Source organism: Sphaeramia orbicularis, unplaced genomic scaffold (assembly GCF_902148855.1).
Source record: "Sphaeramia orbicularis unplaced genomic scaffold, fSphaOr1.1, whole genome shotgun sequence".
Lineage (NCBI taxonomy): Eukaryota > Metazoa > Chordata > Actinopteri > Kurtiformes > Apogonidae > Sphaeramia > Sphaeramia orbicularis.
The window spans coordinates 93,530-116,694 of NW_021941637.1; the positions used below are offsets into that span (position 1 = coordinate 93,530).

General features: G+C 42.8%; 1 protein-coding gene across 1 annotated transcript; it reads left to right on the forward strand.

Annotated features, from left to right (window-relative positions):
* Positions 1-76: 76 nt before the first annotated feature.
* On the forward strand, positions 77-20,890 carry LOC115416648 (chloride channel protein 1-like). The gene is made up of 7 exons (XM_030130493.1): positions 77-250; positions 1,369-1,453; positions 2,265-2,356; positions 3,811-3,855; positions 17,939-18,043; positions 18,753-18,839; positions 19,914-20,890. The coding sequence occupies exons 1-7, from the start codon at positions 77-79 to the stop codon at positions 20,289-20,291; spliced, it is 966 nt and encodes a 321-aa protein (XP_029986353.1). The 3' UTR covers positions 20,292-20,890.
* The last annotated feature ends 2,275 nt before the right edge of the window (positions 20,891-23,165 follow it).

A 23,165-nucleotide genomic window follows, 5' to 3' on the forward strand; every position in this document is an offset into this window, starting at 1 on the left:
ACCATTATGAGGCTTACACTAAACAATGAGTATCCAAACTCAGCTTAAAAAGCCCATTTTCTAACAGCGTTGGAACATGAATGTGAGCACAGTGCTGTTGAAATGTGGAGTGTGTTTGAGCGTGCGCTGGAACTGCTGTGTTTGGGTTTGGTTTCAGGGTCAGAGTCTGCAGGAGCAGAACCAGGGTCAGACCTACAGCTGGGAGTCCTTGGCCTTCGTAGACGAGGACGACCACGACCAAGGAGACAAGGTGGAGCTCCAGACTGGCTTTAATTATTGAGGTTGTGGTGTTCTGGGTTTGTGTGGAACCGATATGAACACTGGGACGGGTTCATGAGTCTGAAGGTTTTACATTGAACAGATGATCATCATCTAAAGCAGCATTTACGTGTCTGTAAAAGAGGCTTTAACCCGGCGGTGTTAAACTCAGGTTAGTTCAGGTTCAATATTCAGACCAATCTGATCTAAAGTGGATCAGAACCAAGAAAAGAAGAACACAATAACCTATAAAGAATGACAAATACAGACTTAGAGGAAAAATACAGAAGCGTATTGCATTCACGCAGAAAAATAAAATTCAGCTCTGTTTTTCCAAATTAATGGGATAATTATCTCATAATTACGAAAAAAATAAGTAAAAAATTCGGCTCTGTTTTTCTGAATTAATGACGTACTGTTTTCAGACAAAAAATTTAATTCAGCTCTGTTTTTACGAGATAATTATCCCGTTGATTCGGAAAAACAGAGCCAAATTTGATTTTTTTGTGTGAATGCAATACGCTTCTGTTGAAAAAAAATAAAATTGCAAAATGAAAACGTTTGACATCTATAAACTCTTCTTTCAAAAATGTGAATAACATGAGCGTCAGTTTTCTTCATATAAATCAGTGTCACGTGTCCAATATTCAGCCCGTTTGTCATTTATGTGTTTATTCTATGGTACAGATACAGTGGATCTACTTTTAACAGACAGAACATTGGTCCAGTTTCACTGGTTTATATGAAGACACTTCAGGTGTTTGACAGTTTTTATAAAAGGATATTTTTAAATGTAAATATTTTCATATAACTTTACTTCTTTTTACACTAAAACAAAGACAAACGTGTATTTGTCATTATTTATAGTTGTTTGTGTTCCTTTGCTGGTTCTGATCCACTTTAGATCCTGTTGGTCTGAATGTGGAACTGAACTGACGTGAGCTGAACATCATTTATTTCTTCAGTGTCATTTTTGTATTTCACTCGTTCATCTGGTGGGCCAGATCAGAAGCTTTGAGGGGCTGGTTTTGGCCCACGGGCTATATGTCCCCCCCCCCCGCTTCAGATAATATTTACTAAAGTGCATTTTCATGGAGTTGTCGTCTACAGGGCGTCCCGGTTCTAGAGGAGAGAAACGGACCTTTACCTCCAGTCAAACCTCAGGATCCTTCAAACCACACTGTTCCTGCTCCAGGTCAGTCACAGTTATAATTATTATTATTAGTAGTAGTAGTAGTAGTAGTGTTGTTAGTATTATTAGTAGTAGTATTATTGTTATTACTGATAATAATAATAATAATAATAATAATAATAATAATAATAATAATAATAAACGTGTTTGGTGAAGGATTGTGGGTAAATGTTCTTGTCTTGTCCACTCAGACAGCAGCAGTGGAACGTCCATACGCTGCAAAAAATGATGTCTAACAAAGTGAAAGTGAATTTCTAGAACATTTGGTTTATTTTTCATCTAAATAGAAAAAAAGCTTACCAAGAAATTTTTATATAAGAAAAATATTCTTATTTTAAAAAATGTATCTAACTTTTTCGTCATCAGATTTTCCAGCTGGATTTTACTGTTAACGAGGTTTGTCAGTGTTTCCACATGATCCCTGTGTTCTATGTTCTATGTTCTGTTTTCTGTGTTCTATGTTCTAGAGGCGTCTGTGACATCGTCAGTGTTCTGTGGCTGTTCTTCTCTCAGTCTGTGTTTGGGTCTGTACTGGACCAGATGGAACTAACAGGTCTGTCCACAGAACTGGACCAGATGGAACTGGACCAGATGGAACTGGACCAGATGGATCTGTTTGTGCTCAGTAAACCTTCAGCAGCTCTGTGGGTTTACAACTGTGGTCATGGTATCCAGGCAACAGACACAAAGAGACAGACAGAGGGAGGGACGTCTGTGAACAGCTGTGTGTGTGTGTGTGTGTGTGTGTGTGTGTGTGTGTGTGTGTGTGTGTGTGTTTTTCTGACCTGTGTGTCCACTGTGTGTCGTCCTTCAGCTGTGTCAGACTGCGGTCCTCTACAGTCTGTGACCAGGACACTGAGGACACTGTGGACGTCCACCAGCAGACGGACACACATACACACACAGGTGGGTCTGCTGCGCCGCCTTCAGGGACTGTGGGAAACATGGGCAATACTAGATCCAAACCCATGGAAGGTACTTTCAAGTTAAATCCATCATATTAAATCCACTGTTGAACTGGAAAAAACTGTATGTACACGAGATGAAATAACCTTTGACCTTTTCAACATGGTGGAGAGAAACGAGGCATTCAGGGTCAATGACAAACAGTGGTTTTATGAGCGCTCTGCTGCTGCATTTATAGTACACACAATAGAAGAAAAAAAACCCCAAAAAAACAGGTCCAAAATAGTGTTTGAGCCATTTTTCATTTCATTACAACAACAAAAGCACTTGAACACAACACACTGGTCATTTAGAATTCACAAGTGGAGAGGTTCGTCTTTCTGACAGCACCTGAAGGCAGCATTTGTCCATTTACACATATGTAAAAACTCATGGTATTTTGTGTTCCTGTTTCTCTGTAAACCTTTATGTCATCAGTTAACCCTTAAAGACCCAAACATCCACCTTTAAGCCTTAAAGTAAAATAATAATCCATAAGTAATAATCCAAATTTTTCTCTTTGTTTTAGTGTGAAAGTCAAATTATATTACTACGAAAATGTGAATAACCTGAACAACTGGAAATATCTTTTTAAAAAAAATTAAGAAATCCAATTTCAACAACATTATGTCTCAGATTATTATTAACACCACTTAAACATCACAGCAGATCTATAAAGACACAGAACATTTAATAACAGGCAGAATATTGGTCCAATTACACGGATTTTTTTGAACACACTTCAGGTTCATATTTGTTCAGGTTATTCACATTTTTTGTAAATGCGTAGTTTGGAAATGTAAGCATTTTCATGTAATTTAACTTTTTTACATCAAAAAAACAGAGAAAATTTGGGCTTGTCATTATTTATAGGTTATTCTGATAATATTTTGCTGTTTCTGACCCACTTCAAATCTAATTGGACTGTATGTGTCTGTATGTGGAACCTGAATTAAAACCACTGATTGTGAATATCTGCAGTGTAATTTTTGCATTTCATAAATTCATCCCACTGGCTGGATTGGACCCTTTGGCGGGCCGGATTTGGCCCCCGGGACGTATGTTTGACACCTGTGGGTTAGAGCATTATTGGACACATTATTGGAGATGTGGCTGATAAATTCAGCATCACAGAACAGGACTTCATTTTACTGACGGAGTAGAAGATCAGCAAGAGCCCATGGACATCACACATCTGTCAGGGCCACGATGCCAAAAAAAAAGCAAAACACTAGAGTATCATTTAAGAACAAGGTTTTATTGCAGAGTTTTACAGTGTCTCACTTTAAAATGCAAATGTTGTTCTTCATCTGTGATTTTAATCTCAGACCATGTTCTTAGAGGTGACAGAAGTGACTGATGGTCCTTCAGATCATCTACAAACAGGTCTCATCTGTCTTCTGTTCCATCTGCAGGAGCCCTGTCCTCCACCGCTGTCTGACACCATGACCCCAGAGGAGGTACGTGACCCAGAATGCACCTAAACCGACACACATGTACAAACGTTACCCAGAATGCACCTAAACCGACACACATGTACAAAGGTTACCCAGAATGCACCTAAACCGACACACATGTACAAACGTTACCCAGAATGCACCTAAACCGACACACATGTACAAAGGTTACCCAGAATGCACCTAAACCAACACAAATGTACAAAGGTTACCCAGAATGCACCTAAACCGACACACATGTACAAAGGTTACCCAGAATGCACCTAAACCGACACACATGTACAAATGTTACCCAGAATGCACCTAAACCGACACACATGTACAAAGGTTACCCAGAATGCACCTAAACCGACACACATGTACAAACGTTACCCAGAATGCACCTAAACCGACACACATGTACAAACGTTACCCAGAATGCACCTAAACCGACACACATGTACAAAGGTTACCCAGAATGCACCTAAACCAACACACATGTACAAACGTTACCCAGAATGCACCTAAACCAACACACATGTACAAACGTTACCCAGAATGCACTTAAATCAACACACGTACAAACATTACCCAGAATGCACCTAAACCAACACACATGTACAAACGTTACCCAGAATGCACCTAAACTGACACACATGTACAAAGGTTACCCAGAATGCACCTAAACCAACACACATGTACAAACGTTACCCAGAATGCACTTAAATCAACACACGTACAAACGTTACCCAGAATGCACCTAAACCAACACACATGTACAAACGTTACCCAGAATGCACCTAAACCGACACACATGTACAAAGGTTACCCAGAATGCACCTAAACCGACACACATGTACAAACGTTACCCAGAATGCACCTAAACCAACACACATGTACAAACGTTACCCAGAATGCACCTAAACCGACACACATGTACAAAGGTTACCCAGAATGCACCTAAACCGACACACATGTACAAACGTTACCCAGAATGCACCTAAACCGACACACATGTACAAACGTTACCCAGAATGCACCTAAACCGACACACATGTACAAAGGTTACCCAGAATGCACCTAAACCGACACACATGTACAAAGGTTACCCAGAATGCACCTAAACCGACACAAATGTACAAAGGTTACCCAGAATGCACCTAAACCGACACACATGTACAAAGGTTACCCAGAATGCACCTAAACCGACACACATGTACAAATGTTACCCAGAATGCACCTAAACCGACACACATGTACAAAGGTTACCCAGAATGCACCTAAACCGACACAAATGTACAAACATTACCCAGAATGCACCTAAACCGACACACATGTACAAACATTACCCAGAATGCACCTAAACCAACACACATGTACAAACGTTACCCAGAATGCACTTAAATCAACACACGTACAAACATTACCCAGAATGCACCTAAACCAACACACATGTACAAACGTTACCCAGAATGCACCTAAACTGACACACATGTACAAAGGTTACCCAGAATGCACCTAAACCAACACACATGTACAAACGTTACCCAGAATGCACTTAAATCAACACACGTACAAACGTTACCCAGAATGCACCTAAACCAACACACATGTACAAACGTTACCCAGAATGCACCTAAACCGACACACATGTACAAAGGTTACCCAGAATGCACCTAAACCGACACATGTACAAAGGTTACCCAGAATGCACCTAAACCAACACACATGTACAAACGTTACCCAGAATGCACCTAAACCGACACACATGTACAAACGTTACCCAGAATGCACCTAAACCGACACACATGTACAAAGGTTACCCAGAATGCACCTAAACGACACAAATGTACAAACGTTACCCAGAATGCACCTAAACCGACACACATGTACAAAGGTTACCCAGAATGCACCTAAACCGACACAAATGTACAAAGGTTACCCAGAATGCACCTAAACCGACACACATGTACAAATGTTACCCAGAATGCACCTAAACCGACACACATGTACAAACGTTACCCAGAATGCACCTAAACCGACACACATGTACAAACGTTACCCAGAATGCACCTAAACCGACACACATGTACAAACGTTACCCAGAATGCACCTAAACCGACACACATGTACAAAGGTTACCCAGAATGCACCTAAACCGACACACATGTACAAAGGTTACCCAGAATGCACCTAAACCGACACACATGTACAAAGGTTACCCAGAATGCACCTAAACCGACACACATGTACAAATGTTACCCAGAATGCACCTAAACCGACACACATGTACAAAGGTTACCCAGAATGCACCTAAACCGACACAAATGTACAAACATTACCCAGAATGCACCTAAACCGACACACATGTACAAACATTACCCAGAATGCACCTAAACCGACACACATGTACAAAGGTTACCCAGAATGCACCTAAACCAACACACATGTACAAACGTTACCCAGAATGCACCTAAACCAACACACATGTACAAACGTTACCCAGAATGCACTTAAATCAACACACGTACAAACATTACCCAGAATGCACCTAAACCAACACACATGTACAAACGTTACCCAGAATGCACCTAAACTGACACACATGTACAAAGGTTACCCAGAATGCACCTAAACCAACACACATGTACAAACGTTACCCAGAATGCACTTAAATCAACACACGTACAAACGTTACCCAGAATGCACCTAAACCAACACACATGTACAAACGTTACCCAGAATGCACCTAAACCGACACACATGTACAAAGGTTACCCAGAATGCACCTAAACCGACACACATGTACAAACGTTACCCAGAATGCACCTAAACCAACACACATGTACAAACGTTACCCAGAATGCACCTAAACCGACACACATGTACAAAGGTTACCCAGAATGCACCTAAACCGACACACATGTACAAACGTTACCCAGAATGCACCTAAACCGACACACATGTACAAACGTTACCCAGAATGCACCTAAACCGACACACATGTACAAAGGTTACCCAGAATGCACCTAAACCGACACACATGTACAAAGGTTACCCAGAATGCACCTAAACCGACACAAATGTACAAAGGTTACCCAGAATGCACCTAAACCGACACACATGTACAAAGGTTACCCAGAATGCACCTAAACCGACACACATGTACAAATGTTACCCAGAATGCACCTAAACCGACACACATGTACAAATGTTACCCAGAATGCACCTAAACCGACACACATGTACAAAGGTTACCCAGAATGCACCTAAACCGACACAAATGTACAAACATTACCCAGAATGCACCTAAACCGACACACATGTACAAACATTACCCAGAATGCACCTAAACCGACACACATGTACAAAGGTTACCCAGAATGCACCTAAACCAACACACATGTACAAACGTTACCCAGAATGCACTTAAATCAACACACGTACAAACATTACCCAGAATGCACCTAAACCAACACACATGTACAAACGTTACCCAGAATGCACCTAAACTGACACACATGTACAAAGGTTACCCAGAATGCACCTAAACCAACACACATGTACAAACGTTACCCAGAATGCACTTAAATCAACACACGTACAAACGTTACCCAGAATGCACCTAAACCGACACACATGTACAAAGGTTACCCAGAATGCACCTAAACCGACACATGTACAAAGGTTACCCAGAATGCACCTAAACCGACACACATGTACAAACGTTACCCAGAATGCACCTAAACCGACACACATGTACAAACGTTACCCAGAATGCACCTAAACCGACACACATGTACAAAGGTTACCCAGAATGCACCTAAACCGACACACATGTACAAAGGTTACCCAGAATGCACCTAAACGACACAAATGTACAAACGTTACCCAGAATGCACCTAAACCGACACACATGTACAAACGTTACCCAGAATGCACCTAAACCGACACACATGTACAAAGGTTACCCAGAATGCACCTAAACCGACACAAATGTACAAAGGTTACCCAGAATGCACCTAAACCGACACACATGTACAAATGTTACCCAGAATGCACCTAAACCGACACACATGTACAAACGTTACCCAGAATGCACCTAAACCGACACACATGTACAAACGTTACCCAGAATGCACCTAAACCAACACACATGTACAAACGTTACCCAGAATGCACTTAAATCAACACACGTACAAACATTACCCAGAATGCACCTAAACCAACACACATGTACAAACGTTACCCAGAATGCACCTAAACTGACACACATGTACAAAGGTTACCCAGAATGCACCTAAACCAACACACATGTACAAACGTTACCCAGAATGCACTTAAATCAACACACGTACAAACGTTACCCAGAATGCACCTAAACCAACACACATGTACAAAGGTTACCCAGAATGCACCTAAACCGACACACATGTACAAACGTTACCCAGAATGCACCTAAACCAACACACATGTACAAACGTTACCCAGAATGCACCTAAACCGACACACATGTACAAAGGTTACCCAGAATGCACCTAAACCGACACACATGTACAAACGTTACCCAGAATGCACCTAAACCGACACACATGTACAAAGGTTACCCAGAATGCACCTAAACCGACACACATGTACAAAGGTTACCCAGAATGCACCTAAACCGACACACATGTACAAAGGTTACCCAGAATGCACCTAAACCGACACAAATGTACAAAGGTTACCCAGAATGCACCTAAACCGACACACATGTACAAAGGTTACCCAGAATGCACCTAAACCGACACACATGTACAAATGTTACCCAGAATGCACCTAAACCGACACACATGTACAAAGGTTACCCAGAATGCACCTAAACCGACACACATGTACAAAGGTTACCCAGAATGCACCTAAACCGACACACATGTACAAACGTTACCCAGAATGCACCTAAACCGACACACATGTACAAACGTTACCCAGAATGCACCTAAACCGACACACATGTACAAAGGTTACCCAGAATGCACCTAAACCAACACAAATGTACAAAGGTTACCCAGAATGCACCTAAACCGACACACATGTACAAAGGTTACCCAGAATGCACCTAAACCGACACACATGTACAAAGGTTACCCAGAATGCACCTAAACGACACAAATGTACAAACGTTACCCAGAATGCACCTAAACCGACACACATGTACAAACGTTACCCAGAATGCACCTAAACCGACACACATGTACAAAGGTTACCCAGAATGCACCTAAACCGACACAAATGTACAAAGGTTACCCAGAATGCACCTAAACCGACACACATGTACAAAGGTTACCCAGAATGCACCTAAACCGACACACATGTACAAAGGTTACCCAGAATGCACCTAAACCGACACACATGTACAAACGTTACCCAGAATGCACCTAAACCGACACACATGTACAAACGTTACCCAGAATGCACCTAAACCGACACACATGTACAAAGGTTACCCAGAATGCACCTAAACCGACACACATGTACAAAGGTTACCCAGAATGCACCTAAACCGACACACATGTACAAAGGTTACCCAGAATGCACCTAAACCGACACACATGTACAAAGGTTACCCAGAATGCACCTAAACCGACACACATGTACAAAGGTTACCCAGAATGCACCTAAACCGACACACATGTACAAATGTTACCCAGAATGCACCTAAACCGACACACATGTACAAAGGTTACCCAGAATGCACCTAAACCGACACACATGTACAAAGGTTACCCAGAATGCACCTAAACCGACACACATGTACAAATGTTACCCAGAATGCACCTAAACCGACACACATGTACAAATGTTACCCAGAATGCACCTAAACCGACACACATGTACAAAGGTTACCCAGAATGCACCTAAACCGACACACATGTACAAAGGTTACCCAGAATGCACCTAAACCGACACACATGTACAAAGGTTACCCAGAATGCACCTAAACCGACACACATGTACAAAGGTTACCCAGAATGCACCTAAACCGACACACATGTACAAAGGTTACCCAGAATGCACCTAAACCGACACACATGTACAAAGGTTACCCAGAATGCACCTAAACGACACAAATGTACAAACGTTACCCAGAATGCACCTAAACCGACACACATGTACAAACGTTACCCAGAATGCACCTAAACCGACACACATGTACAAAGGTTACCCAGAATGCACCTAAACCGACACAAATGTACAAAGGTTACCCAGAATGCACCTAAACCGACACACATGTACAAACGTTACCCAGAATGCACCTAAACCGACACACATGTACAAACGTTACCCAGAATGCACCTAAACCGACACACATGTACAAACGTTACCCAGAATGCACCTAAACCGACACACATGTACAAACGTTACCCAGAATGCACCTAAACCGACACACATGTACAAAGGTTACCCAGAATGCACCTAAACCGACACACATGTACAAAGGTTACCCAGAATGCACCTAAACCGACACACATGTACAAAGGTTACCCAGAATGCACCTAAACCGACACACATGTACAAAGGTTACCCAGAATGCACCTAAACCGACACACATGTACAAAGGTTACCCAGAATGCACCTAAACCGACACACATGTACAAAGGTTACCCAGAATGCACCTAAACCGACACACATGTACAAATGTTACCCAGAATGCACCTAAACCGACACACATGTACAAATGTTACCCAGAATGCACCTAAACCGACACACATGTACAAAGGTTACCCAGAATGCACCTAAACCGACACACATGTACAAAGGTTACCCAGAATGCACCTAAACCGACACACATGTACAAAGGTTACCCAGAATGCACCTAAACCGACACACATGTACAAAGGTTACCCAGAATGCACCTAAACCGACACACATGTACAAAGGTTACCCAGAATGCACCTAAACCGACACAAATGTACAAAGGTTACCCAGAATGCACCTAAACCGACACACATGTACAAAGGTTACCCAGAATGCACCTAAACCGACACAAATGTACAAAGGTTACCCAGAATGCACCTAAACCGACACACATGTACAAAGGTTACCCAGAATGCACCTAAACCGACACACATGTACAAAGGTTACCCAGAATGCACCTAAACCAACACACATGTACAAACGTTACCCAGAATGCACCTAAACGACACACATGTACAAAGGTTACCCAGAATGCACCTAAACCGACACACATGTACAAAGGTTACTGTTGTGACTTTATTTGAGGAAGGATAAAGTACAAGTATTTTGTGTTTGGATTTATTATAATTTTAGGATATATATGCAATTTCATGTGAATTTATTTCACAGTAAAAATATACAGTATACTTCATTTGTGATTTGTGTTCAAAGTGGAGCTAAAATGTGCATTTATAACTCTTATTGAAGACGTCAGGGCTGTTAATTTAGGGCTCCAAAAGGTGTGGGAATGGATTTAGGGAAAACATTTGGGGAGGATGAGTGGGATGTATTAATTAAACAAATGTTAAAGCCAATAAGAGACGCACGGTCCAAACTCATCCAGTTTAAAATTCTCATCAGACTATACTGGACACCTGTCAAACTATACAGAGCAGGAATATGCCATTGTAATATCTGTGGGCGGTGTAAACACAGTCCAACATGGACATCTTACTAATGTGTGTTCTTTCCAATTTAGTGCAAGATGCAATGTGTTCGGCTCTGTGCTAGGGCTGTGGACTAACTGTGATGTCCTTGATTTATTTATTTTTTTTTAAAAATGTGATTTGTGAACCTTTGAAGGACTCAATAAAAATAAAATTTAAAAAAAAAAAAAAAAGTGGAGCTAAAATGAGCTATAATGAATACTAAGATTAAGATAACTACGTTTCCCATGAGGCTTAGCATTACCCATAAGGGATAGGAAATTTTTCACGGAAGTAGATGTATGTATGCCACGAGTTGTGAAAAAGTTGTGTTTTCCAAGTTGCCGCACGCAGTAAATGAATGCGTATTTTTAAACCGAGAGTCTGGCTTCGTTATTTTTGGACGTCATTTGGATAATTACAACATTTTTTGGTGCCGAAACCCGGGAAATGGCGGACGAAGACAAAGACATTCGAGTGGAGGCCGGTGATGAACGCATAGAAAGGATCAAACGAAAGCGGCGGACGATACGGAGTTCAACCACGAAACTGTTAAACCAACTCGACGCGGAATTATTAAAGGACGATGCAGATGTGGAACGTCTACGGGAGATGCTGGCAGTGCTATCATCTAAGGAGGACAGTTTATCCCAGCTGGACCGTGAGATGGAAACGCACACTCAGTTGGAGGACGTGGAGGCGGACATTGACCTCGCGGAGGATTATACAGACCGTATAATTGGGATGAAAACACGAGCTCACCGGAAAATAAGAGCAAGAATCTGTGAGGAATCCAGATACGCCGTCCCCCCGCCGAAGTGATGGAGGACAACGTCTGCACAGTACAGTAACCCATCAGTAAAGTTACCTAAGCTGATGATTGATAAGTTTAATGGAGATGTGAGTTTATGGCAGGAGTTTTGGAACCAGTATGAGACAGCTATTCACAGTAACACTGGACTATGTAAAAGAGAGAAGTTTACCTACCTGAAAACTTACCTGATAGGGTCAGCAGCTAAAGCAGTGGCAGGACTCACTTTGACAGACAGTAACTATGATGCTGCAGTAGATATACTCCAGAGCAGATTTGGCAGGAAAGATCTCATTGTAAATGCTCACATGACCAAACTACTGAATCTCACCACTGTTAGGAGATCGTCAGACGTCAGTGCACTGAGGCAGTTATATGATGAATGTGAAATTCAGATTAGGAGTTTAGAGTCACTGGGCGTAGTTTCAGACACTTATGGTAGCATGTTGTGCCCAATATTGCTACAGATGATGCCGGAGGATATGGCTCTTGAGTAGAGCCGCCAAAAGGAAGATGAGGAATGGAAGGTGCCTGATGTTCTTAAGTTTTTACGGAAGGAGGTTCAGAGTAGAGAGAGGGCTCAGCAGATGATGAGATCACACAACCAGAAAGAAAGCCAGTCTGTTAATAAGCCATTCACCAAGTCATATACTGTCAGTGACATAAAGCCAAAGAAAGTACGCATGACTTGTGCAGCTGCATTACATACAGCCAGCCAAAGGGTTCAGACTTGCCTATTTTGTGACAGTGCAGAACACAGGTCAGAGAAATGTACAGAATATGAAGTAGCTGCCCGAAAGGAGAAGCTAAAGAAGCTAGGTAGATGCTTTATATGTCTAGGACCAAAACATATTGCTAGGTTCTGCAGATTAAAGGGACAGTCATGTGCTACATGTAGAGGTAGACATCACATAGCTATATGTGAGGGAAAGGAAGCACACCCACCTGTAGTTGCAGACAAAATGGACACTGTAATTTCTTCAGTAATTCCCCAAGCAGAAGGGACAAAATCAGATAGAGAAAACACAGTGTTGCTGCAAACAGCTAAAGCATGGTTAACAGGACCAGCTGGCAGGATGATAGTTCGTTGTTTATTGGATGGAGGTAGTCAGGGAAGCTTTGTGCATGAGGACGTGGTGAAAAGGTTAAACCTACCTACAATAAGACAGGGAACGTTTACTCTTCACACATTTGGTTCACCTTCTCCAACAACAGTGAAGCGCAACATTGTGAAACTTAGTTTGGAAAATATCTATGATAAGGAGCAGCGTATTGAGATAGAAGCAGTAGTGACCCCTCAAGTGTGTACAGCTGTAATGAAAGTTCCTGGAGAGCATATACAGCAGGAGATGAAAAGGAAGGGTCTTATGCTTGCAGATTTCTTAGGACAGGACAAACCAGAACTCTCAGTGCTCATTGGCTCAGACTACTACTGCCGTGTTGTGTCAGGTCGTGTAGAGAGATTAACAGAAAGTCTAGTGGCGTTGGAGAGCACCTTCGGATGGGCAGTACAGGGTCCAGTAACTGTATCCAGTATGACAGAGACAACATGTATGCATATTCAGCTTAGTGAGGAAGCAAACATGGACAGGCAACTGCAGGCATTTTGGGAGCTTGAGTCGTTAGGTATTGTTTCAAGTGGAAAGGTAGAGAGTACAGAGGATAAGGAAGCTCTACAACGATTTGAAGAAACATGCATCTATAAAGATGGGCGTTACCAGGTAGAGCTGCCATGGCAACAGAATCATCCTGCACTCTCAGACAACTACTACATCGCTAAGAAACAGCTACAGAGCTTGAAGAGGAAATTCAAAATGGATGTCACCCTCTACAGCAGATACAGTGATGTGGTAGAAGACTACTTAAAGCAAGGAATTGCTGAGGATGTACCAAGTGACAAAGCATCACACCCAGGAGGTGAGATTTATTACTTACCTCACCATGCAGTTCTGAGAGAGGATAAAGTGACAACAAGGTTACGTGTTGTTTTCAATGCATCATCCCACGAAGAGGGAAGCCCCTCCCTCAATGACTGTTTGCAAACTGGCCCGAATCTCAATCCAGATCTGATGAGTGTCTTAATAAGGTTCAGACTGCATGAAATAGCTTACATGGCAGACATAAAGAAAGCATTTCTGCAGATATCACTGTCAGACAGAGACCGAGATGCTGTAAGATTTCTGTGGATTAAAGGGACTCCATCAGAAAGGATGGATGAGGAGCTGCGTGAGCTCAGAATGACAAGAGTGGTATTTGGAGCATCCCCAAGCCCATTCTTACTTGCAGCAGCCATAAGGAAACATCTCAGAAACTATGAGTCAGAAAACCCACAAGTGGTGGAGAACCTCAAAACTTCACTCTACGTGGATGATTTCATTTCAAGCTCAAGAGAAGTGTCAGAAGCTCACACAGTGTCAACTACAGCAAGGAGCATTATGTCCACTGTAGGTATGGATCTATGCAAATGGACGACAAATTCTGTGGAGCTAAAGGAGAAATGGCAGCAGGTCTGCATGGACTGCGCTGAAGAAACACAGACACATGGGTCCTTGCTAAAGGTCCTAGGACTGGTATGGAGACCATCCACTGATGATTTTGTGTTTGATCTCAGGAGTTTGCTCACAATCCTGAAGGAAAAGGAGAACACAAAAAGAAGTGTTCTGCAGTCAGCTGCTCGCATTTTTGACCCTCTGGAATTCCTGACTCCTTTCACAATCAGGATAAAATGTCTGTTCCAGGAAATGTGGGAAAGGGGGCTCAGATGGGATGAGGAGTTACCACCAGATCTAAAAGACAAATGGCAGCAATGGTGTTCGGAACTCCCACACCTACACCAGATATCTGTCCCACGGTGGTACCAAATGGATGTAGACCCACTGGACAGTCAGACTTTAACACTACATGTGTTTTGTGATGCAAGTGAAAGGGCGTACTGCGCAGTAGCCTACTTACAAGGAAAATCAAAGGATGGACAAATGACTACAAGTCTAGTTGCATCTAAGACAAGGGTGGCACCGCTTAAAAAAATGACATTGCCACGTTTGGAGCTAATGGGAGCAGTGATAGGAGCCAGACTCGGGAGCACACTCATGAAATCACTGCAAGTGGACAAAACTCAGCTGCAACTATGGACAGACTCCATGATAACACTACACTGGATACGTAGTTCAGCTCTGAAGTGGAAACCATTCATTGCAAATTGAGTGACAGAAATTCAGACATTAACTGTGCCAGAGTCATGGTCCCACCATCATGGAAAATGGAACCCAGCTGATCTTCCTACCAGAGGCTTAAAGGTGCAGGGTCTCAAAGAAAACACACTCTGGTGGAATGGACCAAAAGTCTTAATGTCTCAGGCTCAGTCAGAAGGAGCTGAGGAGTTCACTCAGGAGAATGAGATGAATGCTGAACTCAAGTCAAAATACCAGGTCACTGTACAGTTGGTACATCAAGACACAGAACACTTAGCACCAGTTTTAAATTTAGAGAAGTACAGTAAGCTTCAAACAGTGCTTAGAGTGACAGCCTGGATAAGGAGATTTGTGAACAATACATGTTCAAGTGAAAAAATACATGGTGAACTGACAACAGAGGAGCTGCAGGAAGCAGAAAAATACTGGATTAAAGTGATACAAAATCAGAGCTTCAACACCGAAATCAGTCTTCTAAAGGCAGGAAAAAACCTCAACGCTGATTCTAGGATCCGAGAATTAAAACCTTTTCTGGACAGAGAAGAGCTACTCAGTGTTGGAGGGAGACTCCAACAGTCTGATTTCACATTCAGAGAGAAACACCCATGGATTCTGCCCAACAAAGACAAATACACAGAAATGTTGGTGCAGTATGAACATGAGAAGATAATGCATGCAGGCGTAAGAGACACCTTAGTTCAAGTCAGAGAAAGACACTGGATTTTGAGAGCACGTCAGATTGTAAAAAGCATTGTGTCTGGATGCAGGTTGTGCAAACGATTTAAAGCCACAGCCGGACGGCAGACAACGGCTCCATTACCAAGAGACAGGATAACAGAGTCACCGCCTTTTGAAGTCACAGGAGTGGATTTCACAGGACCGCTTTATGTCAAGTCAGCAGGTTCCATGAAGAAATCATACATCGCGTTGTTTACCTGTGCCGTCACGAGAGCAGTGCATTTGGAGCTTGTCTCAGATCAGTCGATGGAAAGTTTTCTGTTAGCATTGAAAAGATTCATTTCAAGAAGAGGATTGTGCAAGGTGATATACTTGGACAAAGCTACGACTTTAAGAGAGCTGATCACGATCTAAAGGAGTTATGGAAGAGTATCAAAGACCCACACCTAAAAGAATTCTTCTCAGGCAAGGGAATCACCTGGAAAGAGCAGCCTGGTGGGGTGGATTCTGGGAACGTCTGGTGAGGTCAGTCAAAATCATTCTAAGAAAAGTGTTGGGAAAAGCCAAATGAATTTTGAAGAAATGTGTACATTTCTAACTGAAGTGGAAGCAGTTATAAATTCGAGACCACTTACATATGTGCACAATGACGTAAGTGAGCCCCAACCACTGACACCAGCGCACTTCTTGGTGGGTCAGAGACTCACTTGTATGCCTCCCAAGCCATTTCCAGCAGACAAACAACACCCAACAGTCAACAAGGAGGAAATGACAAGGAGATGGAGATACAGACAAAGGCTCATGACCAGCTTTTGGAGTAGCTGGAAGGAGTATTTGTTGGACTTAAAGTCAGCTCATCACGTGGAAACAACACGACCTTCTCAGCTGAAAGTTAGAGACGTCGTACTCATTGGAGAGGACAACATTCCAAGGCAGTCGTTTACAGTTTACAGGCCAAGATGGTCTGGTTCGCTCATGTGCAGTTCGCACCCCTTCAGGGACTGTTTTGAAGAGACCAGTTCAGCTGTTGTATCCTTTGGAAGTATTGGATTAACTGAAGTTAATGGGGGGGGGGGTTATGTTGTGACTTTATTTGGGGAAAGATAAAGTACAAGTAATTTGTGTTTGGATTTATTATAATTTTAGGATATATATGCAATTTCATGTGAATTTATTTCACAGTAAAAATATACAGTATACTTCATTTGTGATTTGTGTTAAAAGTGGAGCTAAAATGAGCCATAATGAATGCTAAGATTAAGATAACTACGTTTCCCATGAGGTTTAGCATTACCCATAAGGGATAGGAAATTTTTCACGGAAGTAGATGTATGTATGCCACGAGTTGTGAAAAAGTTGTATGTTTTTCAAGTTGCCGCACGCAGTAAATGAATGCGTATTTTTAAACTGAGAGTCTCGCTTCGTTATTTTTGGACGTAATTTGGATAATTACAACAGTTACCCAGAATGCACCTAAGCCAACACTGAGGTTTTGCTTCTGAATTTTTTGTGTCCGAATTTTTTGCGTCTGAATTGTTTTAATTCTAAATTTATGAACATAGCAAAATTGAGAGACAAAAAATTCAGATACTTAATTTCAGTGCAAAAAAAATTCAGTGCTAGAAATTGAATGGTTTTTATAATTCAACATCTGATGACACAGATTGACTTCCGTAGACTCCAGTTGTAATCGGAGGGTGAATGGAAACGGTACTGGTGATGATGGACAGGTTCCAGCCCCTCCCTCTGTCTGTGACCTTGGCTCTGATTGGCTCCTGCTGTAGATCCAGGCCTGGGAACAGGAGCAGATGGACAAACCAATGGAGATCGACGAGATCCGGATCGACCCGTCCCCCTTCCAGCTGGTGGAGAGGACGTCCTTACATAAGGTGGGCGGAGGAGATGCACAAGACCACGCCCACCAGGGGTCAGAGATCGCGGGGGGGGGCTGGCTGGCTTCAGCAGGTCCAGGCTAACGACTGTGGATCTGGGGTCAAAATGTCAACCTGAAGTATTAACCTCTGACCCCTGAGTCCTGACTCCTGTGTCTGCAGACCCACACCCTGTTCTCCTTTAGTGTTTGACCTTTAATGTGACCTTTGACCTCTCCTCTGACCCGCAGACCCACACCCTGTTCTCCTTTAGTGTTTGACCTTTAATGTGACCTTTGACCTCTCCTCTGACCCGCAGACCCACACCCTGTTCTCCTTTAGTGTTTGACCTTTAATGTGACCTTTGACCTCTCCTCTGACCCGCAGACCCACACCCTGTTCTCCTTTAGTGTTTGACCTTTAATGTGACCTTTGACCTCTCCTCTGACCCGCAGACCCACACCCTGTTCTCTTTTAGTGTTTAACCTTTAATGTGACCTTTGACCTCTCCTCTGACCCGCAGACCCACACCCTGTTCTCTTTTAGTGTTTAACCTTTAATGTGACCTTTGACCTCTCCTCTGACCCGCAGACCCACACCCTGTTCTCTTTTAGTGTTTAACCTTTAATGTGACCTTTGACCTCTCCTCTGACCCGCAGACCCACACCCTGTTCTCTTTTAGTGTTTAACCTTTAATGTGACCTTTGACCTCTCCTCTGACCCGCAGACCCACACCCTGTTCTCCCTGCTGGGCCTGAGTCATGCCTATGTGACCAGTATCGGTAAACTGGTCGGCGTAGTGGCACTGAAGGAGGTAAGACCCCTCCTCTTCCTCTCTGATTGGTCAGTTGAAGGTCAGTGGGAGTGCAGATAAACAGCAGGTTCAACTAGATTCCCTTTGATCCTTCTGTAAAAGCCTCCGTCCAGGTTTCATACACTGAACTTGTAGTAGAGCAGAAGCGTCCTGTTTGGGGCAGAAGCGTCCTGTTTGGGGCAGAAGCGTCCTGTTTGGGGCAGAAGCGTCCTGTTTGGGGCAGAAGCGTCCTGTTTGGGGCAGAAGCGTCCTGTTTGGGGCAGAAGCGTCCTGTTGGTATTTGCTCCAGATCGTCATAAAGCTCTTTGAATTATGGATGAGTGTTTTCTGAACAGAATCCATACACTGTCTGTCATGGTCTCCTTTGGTGTCACTTCAAGGCTTTGACCCTCATTCTTATGTTTGTCGTTGTCGTCTGGTTCATTATGACTCCAGGGTTTGTTCTGTTTCTGCCCATGTGACATTTAAGGAGAGGTTTTCCCTTCTCTTAGATCAGATGGACCACAGCTGTCAAACATATGGCCCTGAGGCCACAACTGGGAACCCAAAGGGTCCGGTCCCACCCACCATAGGGTCCGGTCCCACCCACCATAGGGTCCGGTCCCACCCACCATAGGGTCCGGTCCCACCCACCATAGGGTCCGGTCCCACCCACAGTCCTTTTGATCATCCAGTTAAATATTATATTTATGTGTCGATCATAATCTGAGGTTGAGTATGGCTCCAGTTCCGCTCATTTCTTGTTGTATTTGTGGTGTTTCTTGGATGTTGAGTTCATTCAAATGTTTTGGTCCAAGGTTAGTTTTGTAAAAGTAAACGTGTTGGTCCTGTTCTTGTGCTGTTTAGTTCTAAACCGCAGATCCACAGTTGGATGTGTCATGTATTCAGTTCAGAGAGTTCTGGTTCTGATCCACTTTACATCAGACTGACCTGAGTATGGACCTGAACTGACACTGATGGAGACACTCAACCCACCTCCTCCTCTTCCTCCTGTTTCTCCTCCTCCTCCTCCTTTTTCTCCTCCTCCTTTTTCTTCTTCTCTTCCTCCTCCTCTTGCTCCTCCTCCTCCTACAGCTCCAGAAGGCCATTGAAGGCTCCACCCGCTCTGGTGTCCTCCTCCGTCCTCCTCTTGCCAGTTTCAGGGACATCTCCAACCATAACTCTGTGTCAAAACCTCCTCCTCCTCCCTCCTCTGCTCCTTTGTCTCCTGGCTCCACCTCCCCTCCCTCCGCCCCCGCCGACCCCTCGCTTCCCCCCGACCCCTCGCTTCCCCCCGACCTCCATGACGGCCATCACCACCCTCAGGAGGAGGAGACGGAGGTGTGGATCGAAGGCGTGTCCAAGGAGGGGGAGGGGAGGAGCAGCCCTGCCCCCCCTCCATCCTCCACCCCTCCACCCCTCCAGGATCTCCTCCAGGAGCAGGAGGATAGTGATGATGAGCCCATGGTTTAGCTTCTGTTTTTAAAATGAAACTTCTGTTTTTATAGTCGGTCATTATTTGGGTTTGTCGTCCGTTCTTATTTAACGTTTTTTTATGTATTTATTTTTTGCTTGTCACCTTTTAAGGTTTTTAATATAAATATTTTTGCGTAACTTTCTGCTTGAACCTGAACAGAACCCGTAGTCTTTACTAAAGACATTTATTTCACTTAAATCCTGTCATTTTACAGACGTTTACCTTCAGTTTCTGCTGTGGATGAACCCCCCCCCCCCCCCCAATTCAATGCTTTTTAATATCGATACAGTTTTGTGAAATGAAATATCATGATATATTGCAGAAACCGTATTTTCTTACAGCACTAGTTTTGACTTTTGTAGAATGTGTTTGGAAATCATCTGATTCAGTTCAAAGCATCAGTAGCTGAATATAAGGCGGAGTTTCAGTTTCAGTTGGATCCCAACCATCAGGGGCCTCATGTATACAGATCTGTGTGGATTTCATACGTAAACCTGGTGTACGCTTAAATCCAGAAACGTCCGTATAGGGCTGCACGATTAATCGATTTTAAATTGAAATCTGATTTTTTAATTAGGACGATTTTTAAAAAAGGGAAATTGTAAAATCGATTTCATCTCTCTCGTGCCTCCAGGCCGCGCGCTTGCGGGCTCCCGTAGGCTCCTCCTCCTATCAGTGACAGCGGTCTGTCACAGAAGTCTGTGTAATGACCGGACTTTAATGTGTTCATGAGCCTGCAGTACTTATAGCACTGTAAGCCGTGGCTTCACACACGGATCCCACAACTGAAATAGAACTGCATGTGGATCACTCATCTTCCGTTGTCCCGGATCCATACCGTACTGTCTTCTTCTGAACCGGGTCTGGGGTTGTGGGGTCCTCAGCCTCAGCAGAGGAGCCCACACAGCCCTGTGCCCACACACATCCACCAGCTCCACACATAGAATCCCTCCAGTGTGTCCTGGGTCGGTCTGTTCCACGCACGGATCCCCCAGTTTAAACAGAACCACATGTGGATCACTCATATTAACCTGGTCCACGAACACACGACTGATGCCTGTCACTGACTGACACTGGGATCACTGCTGTGGACCAGATACCCCAAAAAGAAAAAAAAAACTTTTTTTTTTTTTTAAATAATTAATTTAGTCCTCTTACTTGCTAAATTTTTCATTCAGAAAGGTAAGTTCTGTAACACAAAACCAAATAGTCTTTATTTTTTGAAAGATGTTGAACTTTATTTAAAGCTGTTCGATAAATCTGGAACAAAAAGGCTCTAAAAACCATCAGTATTTGCTCTGATTTGGACATTGTATTATAGTGTATCCCCCCTGGCAAACTTATGTTATTTTCTTGTTGTATACATTGTTTGTATACTCTACTTCATTCAATAAAGATTTAATTAAGACAAAATAAACTTCTGTGGGTTCATCACGTGATCCCATCACAGATTTGAGGTCAGAGCAGTGCTTTGCATTGTGGGCTGCTCATGAAAACAACATGCTGACTTCTGTTGTCTTTTGTAGTTTTACCCAAAAATCAAAATCAAAAATCGAGTTTTTTAGTGGAAAAAATCGGGATTTTTTTTTTTTTCCAAAATCGTGCAGCCCTACGTCCATATGCACAAAAAAATCCACATGAATAAAACTGAGCGTACGCCTGAATCCAAGCCTACTTCCTTTATTCATGCAATCAGCTGGAATTGAGCGCATATGTTGGAGTACCTGACTCCTCCCGCTACACGCCCATATTTAACCCTTTCATGCACAGTGGTCACTCCACTGGTCACTCCAGTGGACAGTTCTTCTCCAGCTGTTCTCTTGTATATTCATGGATTTTGTTGTTTTAGTTCCATATCAGCCAACACAGTGGACGCTTATGCACCATCCCATAATACGCTGCAATTCATACCATTACTGTAACTTTGCTGTTCTTGATAAACCTGATCTGCAGTGACATGTTTGAGTGTAAATCAATTGATTATTATTGTTATTAGAGTGTAATTAATAGTTGTTTTTTTTAAAGGTTTTTTTTTTTTGCATATTATCTCCATGAAGTGAGTAATAACTGGTATTAGAGTATGTTAAAATGTGAGAAAACATCAGATTAGCAGCACTAAAAAGATTTTTATTTCATAGTTGTTACACAATATATCAGTAAATATATATTTCTTTGCTTAAAAAATTAGACACATGGTGTCCAGCTGAGTGGACATTTTTGTAACTCCATAAAAAATAGGTTCATTAAAAAAAATCAATCCCATTGTTTTTTTCATGCCTAAAGAGGAATAAAAACACTGAGGAAAAAAATCTGGACTAAGGACCTTATAATTCATGCATCAAAGGGTTAAATATGCAAATTAGTATAAACAGGGTCTGCAGGTGGGATTCCCCTCTGCAGGATCAGATGATGACGTCAAGGTGGACGCGAAGCGGAAGACGAAACAGGCGGAAGGAGAAGAGACGAACTCAGCCCGTTTGAGCAGAGAGTCGACGATACAGTGGGTGACACTGGACTGACGGGGGCGACTTGGATCACCCATAAGGTAAATGTATATTTAGTATCTGTAAGTCACACATGAGTTCATTCTACAGGTCATCCAACAGTCTGATCACAGATAAACAAGATAAAGGTTCATGCGTAATCATGTCAGAATATCAGAGGAAATCAAAGACTCTGACTCATGTTTAATCCCTCAAATTATTATTTTCCAACGAGACAGAAGACGGTCAGACCCAGTATCATCCTCCTGTCACAGAGGCTTCTGTTGCGTTCGCTGATGCTCTGGTCCGACAGCTGATGATGCCCATCAGACCGACATGGGTCTGTGCTGACCCGAGTCACCAGAGGACATCATGAGGACAGTCTGT